At 43.0% G+C, this 16,158-nt stretch overlaps 1 protein-coding gene across 3 annotated transcripts in view; it reads left to right on the top strand.

Annotated features, from left to right (window-relative positions):
- Positions 1-310: 310 nt before the first annotated feature.
- The window catches only part of arhgap17a (Rho GTPase activating protein 17a), a 28,580-nt gene continuing 12,732 nt past the window's right edge, over positions 311-16,158 (top strand). For all 3 annotated transcript variants that reach the window (XM_053413668.1, XM_053413670.1, XM_053413669.1), the window contains exons 1-6: positions 311-859; positions 9,210-9,249; positions 14,033-14,137; positions 14,344-14,376; positions 14,844-14,920; positions 15,515-15,626. In XM_053413668.1, the coding sequence (XP_053269643.1) occupies positions 807-859; positions 9,210-9,249; positions 14,033-14,137; positions 14,344-14,376; positions 14,844-14,920; positions 15,515-15,626 (420 nt within the window). In that variant the 5' untranslated portion in view covers positions 311-806. The remainder of the gene's footprint in view (positions 860-9,209; positions 9,250-14,032; positions 14,138-14,343; positions 14,377-14,843; positions 14,921-15,514; positions 15,627-16,158) is intronic.

Here is a 16,158-nt window from a genome sequence, read left to right as displayed (position 1 = left end):
TAGTGACTAGATAATTAGTTAATATGTTTCATTTATTGGGTGAACTATCCCTTTAATCTGCTCTTCAACAGACCGCTCTTATCATAGGTTTTGATGAAAAAAACTTTTTTTTTACAAATGCTGAGAGCAGTGATTTTAGACCAAGTATTTTAAAGGCAGTTTTCAAACAGTTGTAAAGTGCGATTCCCTGCAGCCCAGAGCTCCATGTTCCTCCGGGCAGTGTCCAGGGGGAGGTGGCGCGCCGTGGCGGACATGCAGCGGTGCTCTAACGCTATTTCCTGCCCCCTCCCTCCCCCTGTGTGCTGGCAGAGGCGGAGGTGAGTCGCCGCTGTTCGCTCGGCTCCCTGCTCCGCGCTGGGGAGACAGAAAAAAGCGGCCGACGGATTAAACGCAGCGTTAGCTCGCCGGCTAACGGTCAGCGCAGCAGCCGAGAAAGCGCCATGAGCACCCGTCCGGAGGTGGCGAAAGTTACTCCTGGACTTTAGCGGCGTGGAAGAACGAGGTTCGCGGGGGTCATGCCGTCTCCACCCGCGGGGACTTTGAACTAGTGTTTCCACTTGTGGGGGGGTGGTGGGGTTTTAAGCCTAGCTCCAGTGGCTAGCGAAGGCTGCTACGAACTCTTTTTAATTGGCTCCGGGGCTGCTCCATGGCTCCCGCTGCTTTCTCCCTGTCATAGCGGCGGCGAGGGAGGGAGGGAGGGAGGGGAAAGTGAGCACGGGGACGAGGCGACCCACCCCGGGGAACTTCATGAGCCGGGCTTCGACGCGTTTCTTCGGGGAGAAGACGAGGCTGGCCACGGAGCGAAGATGAAGAAGCAGTTCAATCGGATGAAGCAGCTCGCGAATCAAACAGTTGGCAGGCGAGTATTTTGAAGTTGTCCGCGGGTCAAACCCACTTCTCTCTCCGTGGTTTCTTTACTACTCAGCATTTAATTCACAATATTCACAACACTCTCCCCTTTAACTTGTTTTCTTGCTGTTGAAGCTGCTTTAAAAAACAACAACAGTAACACCACACAATCCCAGTAGCAGATTGTGTTAATAGCAGTGTTGACATGGGAAAGAGTCGTTTGCCTTTTCAATAGGACGTGACGCTGTTAGTATAGATGGAGGACAGTGTTAAATATTGTCCACCGGTGTGTGCACTGCTGTCTCCCCCCTATAGACGGAACACACACCGGTGTAAGCTCAACCAGATGTCCCCGTGTGAAGAATGAATCAGCCTTCTGCACCGTGTTAACACTGTCTGATGAAAACACCAGCCGGGAGTCCGATGATGGTGCAACTGGATATGCTGCAGATCAGTGGTTCCCAGTTGTTCTCTATCTCTTCAAGTTGTTGGCACCACTAATCAATGTCCCTTGGAATAATTTGACATGGCCTATTTTAAAAAAAACTATTTATACTCTTATAGTTACGGGAAAGACAACAACACAAAAATCCTTTTCTACTCTTGATGACCACTCACACACACACATTCATACAGTGCATCATTGTGCAGCATCCCTATCACTCGCACACTGCCGACACCTACATCAGGGAACTGGAGTAAAAACTAACCGGAGACTAGAATCGAACCACCGTCCTTCTTGTAAGTGGACGATCCGCTCTTCCTCCTGAGCCACAGCCGCCTCAGATGAGAAATGTCTTGGCAAGATATTAGATATTTTCACCACGTCCACACAGAACACCCATTTATCATGATAATGTTACTGAATGAATCTGGAAGCTTTTCTCTGACAGTTGGTGATTTACATTTCCCCCACCATAATCAACAAATCATGCTCTTTGTTGCTACAGTCTTGTATAAATGCAGATGCAGAAGAGTTTAGGATTTCAGATGTCCCAAATGTTGGCCGTTAGAGCTATTGTTTAAATTTCAAATGGACATTTGTGCTTATTTCTTGGCATTTGGCACAAAAGGTAGAACTACTTCCCTTGATAGCAGCACAAATCACAGCTTGACAGAGTCACCCAGTTAGTCCATCAACAGGTAATCATTTCCGAGGATTATGAAGGTTTCAAAATGGATATCATCAGCTACCAAATGTATGACAATATGGGGCCAGGCCTTTGTTTCTGTGCAGCAGAGTGAAGTCATCATATTTAGAGGAACGATTAGGGCTAATATGGTGAAGCAGTGGATAAGTTGTTATATACTCTGGGATGCTGCAAGATTCACTTTCCCTCTGTGGCGATACGGTGGCAGAAACCGCTTCTCCATTAGTGAAACACTAGACGCCACAGCTTCAGCCAGAGATAAAACTTAAAGCATAAAAAGTAGATTAATATTTAAGTGATGGAAGTATCTGACTGCCTTCACTTAAAGCATCCCTCCCTCTGAAGCATTAAGCAGCGTCTGAGTTATGTGGAGACACAGGACATATGTCTCCACAATGACGATGTGTTCGGCTGCGTTCATGTCTGTTATCTCGAGCCAATTTGCTGATGTGCAAACATACGGTGTCCCTGTGTAACTGGATATTGAAAGTAGCCGCGGCTGCAGCCCATGCCTTGTGAGGACAAGGGACTGTGACACGTCAGAGGATGTTTTCAGCATGGGAGGTCGGCTCTTGTGAAGTCTGGCATTGTGTGTGTTTGTGTTTGGTTGTGAATGTGTGGGAGTCAACATTGTTGGGAACCTAGGTGGACAGAGGGTGCACACTGGACTGGATAGTTCCAGTTGACATCACAGACAGGCTTGGTTCAATAATGTGTCGTTTTCAAATAACCTCTGGTCTGCAGGGCTGCCATAATAACATTTGAATCATAATTCCAGTTCCCCAGCATGCTCCTCTTTAGGGGCGTCACCAGAGTGCTGGGATAACCCCCGCCATGGGTTGACAAGAAAGATTACCCACAATATTTTATGTTTACGTGTTAAACATTGGTATAGCTGGTGCTCAATCTCACTTCTGGTATAGAAGATGTCCTGAAAGAAGGCTGTCTCGTCCTGGAAGACCTTATTGAGCACGTGCAGGGCAGAGTTAATATATTGGGTTAATATATTATAATTCCTACATTTGCATTGAAATATATATTTTTTAGTAGTGGTGCATCTTAATAATTTTTTTTACTTTTTTGTTTCTAAATGTAAAAAACGAGTCAAAATTTCTTTCACAATGCCAAAGCCCCAAAAATGGCAATCAGATGTCTTGTACTAATATTTTAAGACATATTGCGGCTGTAGCTCAGGGTCTTTGCTCATTTCACACGATGCAGGTGTTATTTTCCCATCCAGCGCCCATTGTTGAAATAGCAAATGTCAGGGCACCTATATGATCACCTAAGTCATCGACGCAGTATTTCAATGTTGTTTTAAGGACACATCATTAAAGTAAACATAGGCAGATGTGCACAATGAACGTATACATTGTTTCTCCACGTCCCCTTCACCTCAAGTAGCATTGGTGGGATCCTGCTGTTTGGTTGCTCGCAGCAATGACTGTGAATATGGATGACATAGCAGACAAAACTTCTTAATCATCCCCGGCTGGTTGGCTACAGGATTTAAGCTCCTCCCCTTATTTGGGGGGGTAAATCTTGTTTGAAATATGATGAATTGTTAATTAAATTAGTCTGTTATTAGTCTCCCCCTCATAGTGTTTATTTGATGGAGACATGAATCTACCATGAGAATTGTGCTGATAATATTGTTCCTATTGGCAGGAATCACGGGCAAGAGAAGCGGGGCAGCTGGAATACTAATAATTTCCTCTCTGCACTGTACCGGCAGTAAATTACGACTGGAGAGGGTGTAATGCATAAAACAGACGTTTGTGTGTGCGCGTGCTGTAATTTCCTGTATGTTTGTATCCACGTGTAGGGTTAATCCCTCAAGCTCTCGTATACATGCCCTCCTGAATGAGTGACTGCTTGGATGAGAGCAAGCAAGCGTGCTCTGCTTTGTCCATTAAGGTTGTGCCTGCCTGCGTATCCACGTCTGCAAAAAGTTTGTCGTGCAAAGGGCCCTCGCCGCTGCCCCCTGGGTTCCTGCAATTGTATGAAGGTAGAACACTTTGTCCAGCAGGCGACCGCTCTGAGGAAATCTCTCCTTCTTCTTCTGCAAACAGGAAACTGCCTGTCACAGACGTGCTACTGCTTTCTAGAGAGTAAGAGAGAGAGAGAGCTGGGAAAATTGATGTCGGGGCAGAGTGTGAAACTGAGGTGCATGGAAAAACAGCATGCGATTCATGCCAGGGAACATGGTTAGGGTATTTATCTCTTTGTGGAAGATCATTTCCATGAGTTATGGGCTCCATAAATGCATGTTTGATAGTGGTGGCAACACATTTAAAGGAGATAATACAGGAATTCAGTTTTATAGACTATTACCACCAGATGTATAAAGAATAAGGTAAAACAATCGCTCAAGGGTTTTTTCTCTGTTTTTCTTGGGATATTGACATCACCTGTGACTGTTTAGATAAGTGTTTCAGTCACTGAGTCACATGATCAAGGAATGTGCACAGAAGCTGCTAATAAAGGATGGTTCAAAGGTAAAAGATACTGTAGAGTGAAGGGAGGGGCCGTAAACCTGTGTGACCTAAGGCATGACACTGAACCAGTAAAACAGTGTAATCTGAGTCTATTTGGGGCACTGGAGCAGTAGCTTGGCTCATTCTCTCTTCTACTAGCTTCACCAACAGCTCATAGAAATCCCTGTTCTTTGGTTGCCAACATTCAAAAATATTTCAGCTTGACACTTTTGTCTCAGTGTGGTGCTTTATAGAGGAGAGGAGAGTCCAGCTGCTACCATAAGAAAAATATATATTTTTTTAAATATGATATTATTCTTATTAATGAATGAATGAATACTTTTGTGTTATGTTCCACCTTAATTATTGACTGTGAGTATTAACTTCCTGGTTGGAAAAAGAACAGAGTAAAATATGCAGCCTGGCCCTTTTCACCTCAGGTAACCAATTTCCTTTGGGCGACCCTGATATGTCACACCCCACATTTGTGTAATTGCTGCATAACTTTGAGTTTATCTACAGTAGGTCAGTAAGGCTGTTGATAAGCAACACCAGAGTTACTTCAGTCAGTCACTGATGAGCTTATCACAACCGACTGGATCTCTGAACTACACGAGCCCTGTCCTGTAGCTCAGCGGTGTGTCAACAAAATCACAAATGGTTACAAACTCCCCCCCCCCCCTGCTATGCAAGTTTAGCAGCGAAGTAACAGAGCACATGAGCTTTTCTCCATGCTCACAGTTAATCATTCACTGGCATTATAAACAGCTGTATTATATGATCCTTTCTCATATCATATTATATACAACAACAATGGCGCTATTGGCTCAGTGTTATGCAATCTGATGCAGATCCTTTGTACTTTGAAGTCATGGATTAATTTGAAAGGGAGTCAAGCTGAAAAGACAAAAATAACAAAATGTCACTCTGGGTGTTTCCCGTGCGTCTGACCAGGCAAGTGCCGCAGGGACAATGAGGCTTGTTGCGGTGCTGCTAGTGATAAACTAGGTTAGGCGTGTTTTTGTTGAATTAATTTCTGCTTGTATATAATCATGATTTGGGAAGACCGAAAAATTGACTTGTTAGGCATGATTTAAGTTTAAGAAAAAAGTGTCAAACGTTCTCATGTTTTAAATTATATTTGAGTATTAGGGTTAGGGTTAGAAGGAGCAGTGACCACACTTGAGCAAAATAGATTAGTTGTTTAATCAAAAACTTAATAAGACGGAAATTAAACTGCAACTATTTAGATAATTGACTAAATGATTTGGATCGGTTTTCAAGTAAATATGTTAAATATGTTCTGGCTCCAGCAACGACAATTTTACTAGTTTCTAACATTTATAGACAAAATGATCAATTCATTATTTAAACTTGACATGGAGATTAACTGATTGATTGATTAAATAATCATCATTTCAGCACTAAACAATGCTGAATGCGTAAATATTGACAAATTACCTAAGAGTCACAATATTGGGATACAATAATCTCCCAGGAAGTAAGCAATCATGCCCCGTCTAGTACAGGTTAGCATCAATCTATTAAAGTCGACATAAGCAAGGTTGTATGGGCTGAGTCACTCAGTTATCCTCCCGGCTCTCTTTTATCTGGCTCCAGTATCCATTACTTTCTGCCTCAAGCTGCCAACTGTTGCAGCGAGAGGAGGCCGACCCTCCCTCCTCCCCAGCCCGCTGATTGTGTCGAGTGGCCTGTAACAGCCGCTCTTTTGTGCGTTTGGCTGAAGGATTCGCTTACCCCCCCCCTGCTTTGATAGTAGATTGTCATGGTTACCCTTCTGAACTAGTGGTCATGGAGGTTCTCTCCTAGTTAAGAAATCACATGCAGCGAACAGTGACACACTTTCCTCCAAAGGCTCCTGCTTCGTCGAGGCTCCATGGGGTTAGCTCTATTCACTCCTAGGTCAGCTGATGTAGGCAAAACAATTGTTGTTTTGTTGTTGTTTCTCCTCTGCGCAGCCTGTGCACAGCCTATTTCTTTCTCCTCTGTGACACCGTGCTTGTTCGGGTTGGTTTGCACAAGTGTTGCTTTTATAGAGGCCAACCACCCTTAGTGTTCACATGCCCTCTGATCATGCACTTACTGCCAGGTTAGGGCTGTATTTGCAGATTTCTCCCCTTCCCAGGTTTTCTTGCTTTCAGCTGCAGCAAGCAGAGTCAATAAATAGAGCTGGATCCCCCGTCGAGCTGTTGTATTTGTACTCTTTGCTTGTATACAGTTTAGTCTGGTTTCCTTTGCTGTTTTGAATAGATTCAGCTCACGAGGTCATTAAGTGGAGCAGATGTAAAGTGATGGTGGGAAAAAACAGTAAATGTTTTGGTTTTGTTTTGTGTCACACTGCAACAGAAGCTGCTTGAATAAAAAATGAAGTACTACATCAGTTTTCTTGGCGTATTCCTGTATGTATGTATCTTGTAGTATATAACATGAAAGTCTAATTGAGTCTAACACACTGGTTAAGTTCACCTCTACAGGACCACATGAAGAGCTCTTCAGCCTTTAGTCTGACACCAGAACATGGACTCCATACTGCGGCTTTATAATCACATTGTGTATGCGTGTGTGTATCACAATGTGTGTGTGCCTCACTTTTCTTCATAGCTTCCAAGCTGGAAGCCTTGTCTGTAGGTTTCTGTGGCCTGTTGCATGTGTGACCTCACCATCTTGGCTGTGGCTCTCCTCCAGAGAAACTCTTTCCGTTCATCTCTAGCCTCTGGATTATTCTGGCTTGGCACTTTTAGGAGTCTCCGATCCCCCCCACCCCCAAAATGTCTGTATTTGTATTTCTTTCCTTCTAACCCCCATACGATCATCGGCTGTCTGTCAGTCTCTGTTTCTCCCTGCTCCCAGCCTCTGTGTTATAATTGAAAGCAGCTGTGACAAGGTTACTATAGTGCATAGAAAGCAGCTTTTGGAAGAAGACCCAGCGAGTCACTGTCTTCAGGTTCCTTCAGTTGAGATTTTACATTGGCTCGACATGCATCACAAGCAATATTACCATCATCATCCTCATATTGGGTGGAACTAAAGAAACAGAGTGTTGGACAAGTTTGAGTCACAAGAAAGTGAAAACATGGAAAAATAGAGTGAACAAAGGCATAAATCCTCTGTACATATAAGGTTCCAGGCACTGAAGTGTTGCAGGACTGTATCCCATTCAATAGCTCAAGGAACTTGCTCACTTCAACTTTACTTAACCAAATCTTAAGCTCATATTTTTAGGTAAATTGATAGTCATGTTGGCTTAAAGATAAAAGGCCTATTAGACATTCGTAAAGCCTAGAGGATCTATATAAATTCAAAAATGAACTGCTGGAGAATTGGGTGCGGAGCTTACCTAGAGTTTACCTTCCACACATGCACAACGCGGCGAGAGGTGGATGCAGGAAGTATTAACACGGCCGCAGAGCTCAGCTGATCATGTTTACAGCACCGGACATTGTCGTCAGCTGTTATCACCACAAACTCGCGTGACATCTCTGTTGTTGTCTTCCACGTGTGTGTAACCGCTTCAACGGGAGATATTTGTAACTTTGTTTGATGATGATACATTCTCATGCTAGTTCTGAATTAACCAAAGTGTGAGACATTGAAATTCTATAACCAGAACATGCAAGCAGACAATTTAACACCCAATATTTGTTTTTATGTTTGTATTTGTGTGTTAAATGCATTTTGTACTGTCTGATTTCAATGCATGTTTTAAACCACAAGTCATGTTAATGTCAAAATCTTTTGCTTTACAGCAGTCCAGGATATAATTTTACCCCCAAAAAGATTTTAAATTTGGACACATTAGCACTGGTATATTAGTAATGCAAACGTTTCAGAGATTAAATTATGGATAAACAAACCAATAAAATATTTGAACTGTCTCTTACAACTCATTTGCATGAAATTATTTGCATAACTTGATGGATTTGCATCATAATATAACCTCTGTACCTGCTAAATCAACAGAGAGCACGTGTTTAAGTGTCTTTCTGCAAGTAAAGTACAACCCAATCATTGCATCTTTGCTATATGAGTCTGTCTCTTAGTTGCTAAGTAAGTCGGTGCACCCCAGCTGACCGCAGTCACTGACCTTCTGCCTGAAGTGTTGCCTTTTCTTCCCTGTAGCCACAGAAGCCACCAGCCCATGATGGGGTTGATAAGCAGCATGAGCTGAGTCTGTGTTTCCCAGCCTTCTCCCTTTAAGTGAATCTAATCTGTCTGACCTCCTCAAATCCAACTATTAGATCACTATTAATAGGCTCAGGCAGAGCAGGGCGGTGTGGCTACGCACGACACCCTGAGCCTGGCTAGCTACGGCTTAAGGAAATCAAAGCATGTTATGCAGGAGAAACGCGGCTTCTCTGTGACTCTGTCTCATTTAGCTGATACTGTTTATTGTCAGATTTAGCCTCATGCAGACTGACTGCTGCTGTGGCTTGAAGTGAGTCAGGTTTGGCCTTGGCCTCCAGCACTGGGTACCAGCCTTGTTGTGCCATGGCAGCAAAACAAATACACCTACCCTCCCCTCAAGCATTCCCACGGACGCACAAGTCAATACCTGGCACTGTTAAAGAGTTAAATGTCAGTGTGGAAACCAGTCTTTCAGGAGCATTGGCAGATATTTTCACAGTGACAGAGCATTAGTAATCCGTTTATCTTGTATTGTTGTGTGTCACTGCTAATCTGTATGCTCTCTGTTGTTTTTTCTCACCCACAGAGCGGAGAAAACAGAAGTCCTCAGTGATGACCTCCTGCAGGTAAATCATAAACCTGACTGTAGAGCTGTGACCAGCCTTGATCACTGTTAAGCGTCTGTTTGGCAGTGGCTGCACTCTACATCCCTTTTCAGTCTTACCAGCACATTTAGCCGAGTGATTTTTAGTAGTAGTCCGACATGGGCAAACTTTGGAAGAAAGAGGGGCATGCATAAGCACAATTCAATATTACAGTTAGTCATCAACAGTGCACGAATGCAGGTAGTAAATAGAAGTTGCCTGTGCCTGTGCAGAATTAAATTAACCAACTCATGTGGCTTTACACAGAAGAAATTGCAGAACATTCAGGATCAGTAATTGCGAGATTGGTTGGATCTGTTCATGATCGTGTCATCACGGTACATAGATTTTGAAACCAGCTCTGGTTTCAGTCATTTCTACAAAGTATAATTAAAAAATTTATGTTTTTAAATCATGTCAAATTTTGTTTAATGCATACTCCAACTGGTGATTTTAAGTTTCATACTTATGCAGGCAGTGATCATCTTTGATGCATGGCTTCAGTTAATTTATTCTCTCATACCATTGAGTGCTCTTGTTTTCTTTCTCACTTGACAATTCCAGACAATTCAGGCCATTTCACTTATTAGTCCACACCCCTTGGCTTGTCGGTGGATTAATCATCGACGAGCCTTGATGCAGTTGGAATGAAAAGCTTGTAAAATGTCACTCTTCATTTCACACTGAGAGTTACACGTCTTCCCTCGATAATAATCTGAAGCTTCAGACGTATAATTAACAGCAATCTCTGTTAGTGATTCATACATTCATGGGGATTTTGTCCATATTTGGCTCTGAAGTTTTCTCTTCTTAGAAGCTGTTACTGCATTTCTTCTTTCCCTTGAAACTAATCTTTAAGTCTGCATGATCTTGTCTGTAATATAATATTGTGACTGGTCAGGGTTGGACACAGAACACAAAAACAATGACAACTTGTAAGAGGACATGCAGAATTTAGTTTTGGTTTCACTACTGACTTGGAAATTAAATAGTCTGTCTGAAGATTGAAGAGCTGCTGGACCATATGCTGACAAAGTACAATAGAACCCAACAGATTTATACATATCAGTGTTTATGTTCGCTGAAATACACTTATATGCAAATTTTAATATTATTGGTATCAGAAATGTTTTTCTTCCTAATATGGAAATCTCCCCCCAAAAAATATATATCAGTCTGACTCTACCAACCAAGCAGCAGCTGATATCACTGTTTAGTTCTCCCTCTCTGGTTGAAGATTGCTATCGAGTGAATTCACCTGGACTTGCACTTGTGTTGTTAACTCTCGGGTCGGTTGCTGACACGCTGTGGAGAATTTCTATGTGTGAAAACTGCTGGTGCAGATATTTCTCCAGCAGATATATGTCAGGCGCCAGCAGCAGGTGGGGTTGAGACGAAACGCTGGCTGCTCAGCAAAGACATTCCTGTCACGATTGTCTTTGCGTGTGAATGCGAGGGATCATCGATGTTCAAACAAACTCAGCTGGCTTAACGTCACCCGCTGAAAACACCCTCTATTCTTCTTATTCCTGTCCCCACCTCCTTTTGTAGCCAGTGCATAAAACACATGTGAGTGACAGCTAGGAAACACACTGGTGTTAAATTTAGAGCCAGCCTGAGTTGGTGTAGCACAAGTGCCCAAGCAGACAGCAGTGACTAACCTCTCGGGGAGATTCTCAGTGAAGAGAGGATGTTGTATTCTGTCTGACAGTTGACTTTCACTGTTCCTCAAAGACACGATTGTTTTCGGCCCCTGTCTGGAAATCGTCCGTCATGACTCTGTGAGCTCTCTCACTTCACAGGGACACTGCTGTCTGATAAAGGAAAAGGGAGTGAGAGATCACTGGACCCCATTCATTCCAGAGATGGCTGTGTCACTTAAGACACAAAAAAGCTATTTTCATCCCTTAATTAATGAGAAGCCCATTTCATAAACTTTGGTGCTAAAAGTATTTTCTTTTTAAATTCAATTCACTCACTTTCAATTAGCCTTCAACTTCCTATTTCTTCTGTAGCAGTTAAAGTTTGGGTTGATGAGCCTGGAAAAGCTAGCAAGAGCAGGTTACACTTTGAACAAATGCAACTGATACATCCCACGCCCTTCCCATCTGCCCTCTCATCGAAGCTTCACCCCTATGAACCCGCTTTGCCTGACAACTGCTCGAAGCCGGCATGTTTTCGTGATTCACTCGCTCAACTTCTGGCTATTGTCTCTGCGTCAGCGGTGTATGCCTTGGCATGTGAAGAATGGTCATCCGCAGGGAGGGTATGGTCAGGGTACACGCAGGCAGGCACTTCCTGCCAGGGCATCATGCACCAGCTTTTCAGACAACTTTATTTATTGATGGCTATTGGTCAGATTTCACTCTGGACAGGGCCAACAAATAGAGACAGACATCCATTGACAGTCACATTCACACCGTCAGTCAATTTACAGTCTTGAATCAACCTAATCCTCAATCTGCATGTCTTTGGACTGACCAACACCTCTTTGTGAATAGCGAGTTCTAAATGTTGTTCCCTCACCCTCGATTCTGTCATGTTCACGAGGCCAATGCTCTACTCAGCATTCTTGTGCCAGCTGTCCTGTCCTCGCCTCTCCTCTACATAGCAGCCACAGACATACTCCGCCGTAATAGTTGAGGACATTTTACAAGGTAGCTTCCAGGCGCTTTAAACACTAATATTCGTGTTTTATTCATTATGGAAACAAAGAATATCTTGTTCATCGATGGCTCACTAAAATAACTTACTGCGTCATGTGCTGTTATTTCTGTTCATTCTGGACTTGTCCAGACATGTTAACATCCTTTCTCTTAGGAACCAGTAAACAAACACTGGCGCACAGACACACCTTCGCCGTCTTTATTTCCCCGTCTGTCCTACTTAGCACTGGGATTCCCTGCTCTGTGACGCGTCATGGGATTGACCAGCTGTTGACCTCATCACACAGTTTGTGGAAAACCACATCCATCTTTTGGTTCTGCTCAGGTTTTCCCACTCCTCCCTGTATTTTATTTTTTTGGTGCAACGCATTGTGTATCCAAGCCCGGTTAGTTACAATGAAAGGAAGAACACTGCAGTTTTCCTGGTGCCATGCAACCAAAACACTTCCAATACACCCACACAGGAAGTACGTCCCTGTTAGAGTGCAAGGAGGGGAATCCCTGCTTGCATTGTGCCTGGTACTCACTGGACTGAGTCTAAGCAGTTTTCACAGGCCTATAGCCTGTGTAAGCAGAGTGTGTGCGTTTCTTTTTTTTGGTAAGTTTGTATTTAACCCAGCTGTTTTTGGAATGCCGGGGGCCACCATGGGTCAGGAATGACGTAAGAGCGCGAGAACAGTGGGAGGGAAAACAGGCGGATATCTGCTGTGGAATTCCTGAGTTCCGACTCCTTTCTGTTTTTGGAACACAATTGTCTGGTATTCGGTTGATCCTCCCTCAGTATTTTTCGGACTCTGTTCCTGCTCGCTTTGCCCTCCTGACCTCAGTGTACCCATTTATTTTTGCACCCTTGTTTGTCCCAGCTCCTGCGTACATGTTTGTGTCCTTGAGACACTTCCAGGTTCAAGATTTAGTTTGTCAGATCAGATTTTTCTATTTTCAAAAAGCACCAGACACACCTGTTCTGTTACATGCAGCGCAATGCTGATTTTCCCACGGGACTAAACCGGTTCTTAACATCATCGGACTCCAGACTATTAAGTAGACGAACAGTAACTTGCAATCATCAGCTCTTTTCAGAGGTTGGTGACAGTCAGCCTAATGTTTACACTGACTGTCAGGCACCTGGCATGACTAGGACAGTGAATAGTCATCCTGCAAAGCTTCAGTCAGCCTCTGTCCTTAAGCCAGAATAGCTGCACCCCCCCATCAATGACAGTATTATATGTTGTCACCCGTAAAGCACAGAGTGGATCTGTGTATTCCGGCTAGCGGACAGGAGAAAGCCTGTGTAATCAAGAAGGCCTTATTTAAGACCAAAGAGCCCTTCGCTCTCTGTCACAGCCCAGTGGCTGTTGCTATAGAGAGACTTCCGATGAGTCATCTGTTTGAAAGATAACAATTTGGCATTGTTCCAAAGGGACAAGCCTTATCAATCAGGTTTATGCTTTGACCCGTGAGGCCTCCAAGGCAGCTGAAAATCAAATCTCAAGGGTGTAGTTTCACGGTTGTAGGATGGAGACAAGTTAATGGTGTTGATGAGATTAAAGACACAGTGTGAAAGATTTGGGATCTGTCAACAGAACTTGACTATAATATTTCACCATGTTTTCATTAGCATAGAACAGGGATCTCCAACTCAATGTAGTTCATGGGCCACATACAGACGGCTTGACTAGTAAATTCAACCTTCTTTATCTGTACCGCTTATCCTCTTTTTGAGGGGGAGCTGGAGCCAATCTCGACTAGTAAAGCTTTTACCTAATAACCTCTAACACTTCCAAAGGCCTGTCGATTGTTGGGGCGCACAATTTATGTAGTGTTCACCACGTCTTCACAAACTCCCTCTCAGAGTATGGCTTTTAATTTGATGTTTTTTTGTTGGCAGTAATTTAGCTAGCCTTCATAGCTCCATCTCTGAACTCTCTGTTAAGACCAAACAGAGGCTATTCTTACCAACCTACAATTCAGTTACCCTGTTCTTGTTTATCCTTACAAGTTACTGTGTTTTTCACATTTCTAAAACCAAATGCAACTTAGAAAGGTTTCAATCTAAATCGGGAAGATATTTATGCTCTCACATCTTTGGTTATGTGCAGATCGAACGGCGCATGGAGTTGGTGCGGGTGGTGTCCCACAACACACACAAGAGGATGGTGTCCTGTCTACAGGGACACATCGGTGCGGACGCAGAGAAGAGACATGTAAGACATAAAATCCTTTTCCAATAAAACATTTATATTGCTGCAGGTTATCAACTGTCGTGGATGTGATGTGTAATAACAAAATCTTTTAGCCCTACCCTCCACATGAATTTTGAGTTTTCACTGTTTTTCAAGTATCCACAGTAGGCCCTCAGTGATTTCTTTTTTGTGTTTTCTACCCCACATCAATCAAAAATGCACTACAGTCCGTACCACGCCTCTATACAGGAAATGGTCAGGTAAAGGACTGATTACTTATTCCACTCTCTGGTCCTCAGCACTACTCGCTCCATTTCCCATTCAGACATCTGTCATCTTTATTCACAATGCATGACACTTTTTCCTTTGGGGTTTTCTGGTATAAAGAACAGTATGTTGAAGTGTCCTAAATGTTTTCGCACAAATTTAAACTGTCTAATTTTAAAAGAAAGAAAAAAAGTGAGTGCTGTCATTTGATAGATGTCTTCCTTCCCTAGTTTGCACCTTAAGTACCATTTAACATCCGTGTTTTCCTCCTTTTGCTCTGAAAGCTCTCTTCCTCTTCCTGACTCTGTGAATTTAATGTTGTGCTCCTCAATGGAATGTCCTCCGTGGGTTTTCCATTGCACACTGAAGTTACTGTATCGAAATGGGTACTTTTGTGTCTATGTCTCAATATAAGTCAAATCACTGGCTTCCCCTATCCCTCTGCCACACGCACACACAGAAAAAGCTTCCTCTGACGGCTCTGTCCCAAGCGATGGTGGAAGGTGGTAACCAACTGGGAGAAGACTCCTTGATAGGGTGAGTAGGAGATGGATTGACGTACAGCACATCCAGCTCCTTGTCCATGGAAACTGTTTCTATAAGGAGCAGATGCACCTCAGAGAGTTTGACGTACACGGCCGAGTATTCAGGCCATGTGCAATCTGCCCAGTTTTATTTTGAGTTGACGGGACTTTCAGCATTTCCCTTTAGTGATAGGGAGGCAGTTTCTAGTTGAGGTTCTAGAAAATGACACGGCAGACATGTGTCTGTCTGGATGTTAAGAGGAAGAGAAAGTAAATCAGTCCGTCTGCTGTCATACTGTATGGTTTTATTTTAAGGCCCAGAAGTTTTATTGCATGAAAATCACTATGTGCACACGTGTGCAGCAATAAATGATAAGATTACAGTGACGTGGTTTTGCTTTCAGTTATCGATTGAGAACAGAGATAGAACTAGTGACCCAGACAGAGCTCCTTCTGTGCTGTAAAGATGAGGTGACGTGTCATTGAACTGTTTCCATTGGACCACACATCCTAACCTCATAGTGCTGATACGATAATGAGGCATGAATATGAGTATGTGTGATCTTAACACTCCTTCCTCTCTTTGTTCGGGTGTGTGCATTGACAGGAAGATGATGGAAGTGTGCGGTGAGGCAGAGAATCGTCTGGCATCAGAATTGATGCAACATGAGTTGCAGATAGAGAAGGACGTTCTGGATCCACTCAGCCAGCTAGCAGAGGTCAGAAACCTCACTTCTTGTGGAAACGACCAGAGCGGAACACAAGTTTAAATATTTAATAACACATTTATAGTTTGTTTGCTTGTTTAAATAGTCGTTACATCCGTTTTCTCTGCTTTGTTTGGTCTAAATCGTACTAGAAGAGATGAGTTTGAGTATTAACCGCCCACTTGTAGAAGAAATTGAGATTTGGGCAAAAGTCACATGTTTCCCATATTGGTTAGATTTAGAAACATCTCCTACCCGTGAGGTAGGAGAAGTTAAAGTCTAAACAAAACTAACTAATTCCCCTCGCTATATTAGCTTAACACAATAACTTAAAGACTGTTCATTTTTTTTTTCTACGAAGTTTCCCCAAACATTATAACTGCTGGCTTATAGACATTGATATCTTTGGACCAAAAAACTATTTTGTCTGGAAAGAGCCAGGAACGAGATTCAAAGGTATGCTGTGATTGATGTAATTCTTTTGTGCCATTTTAGTATAAAATGATATTGTTGTCACATGCTAAACAAACTAAAATAAATTAGA

Source organism: Pleuronectes platessa, chromosome 21, assembly GCF_947347685.1.
Source record: "Pleuronectes platessa chromosome 21, fPlePla1.1, whole genome shotgun sequence".
NCBI classification, from domain to species: Eukaryota; Metazoa; Chordata; class Actinopteri; order Pleuronectiformes; family Pleuronectidae; genus Pleuronectes; species Pleuronectes platessa.
The sequence above is the reverse complement of the archived record's forward strand: the minus strand, read 5'-3'. Positions and strand labels throughout refer to the sequence as shown.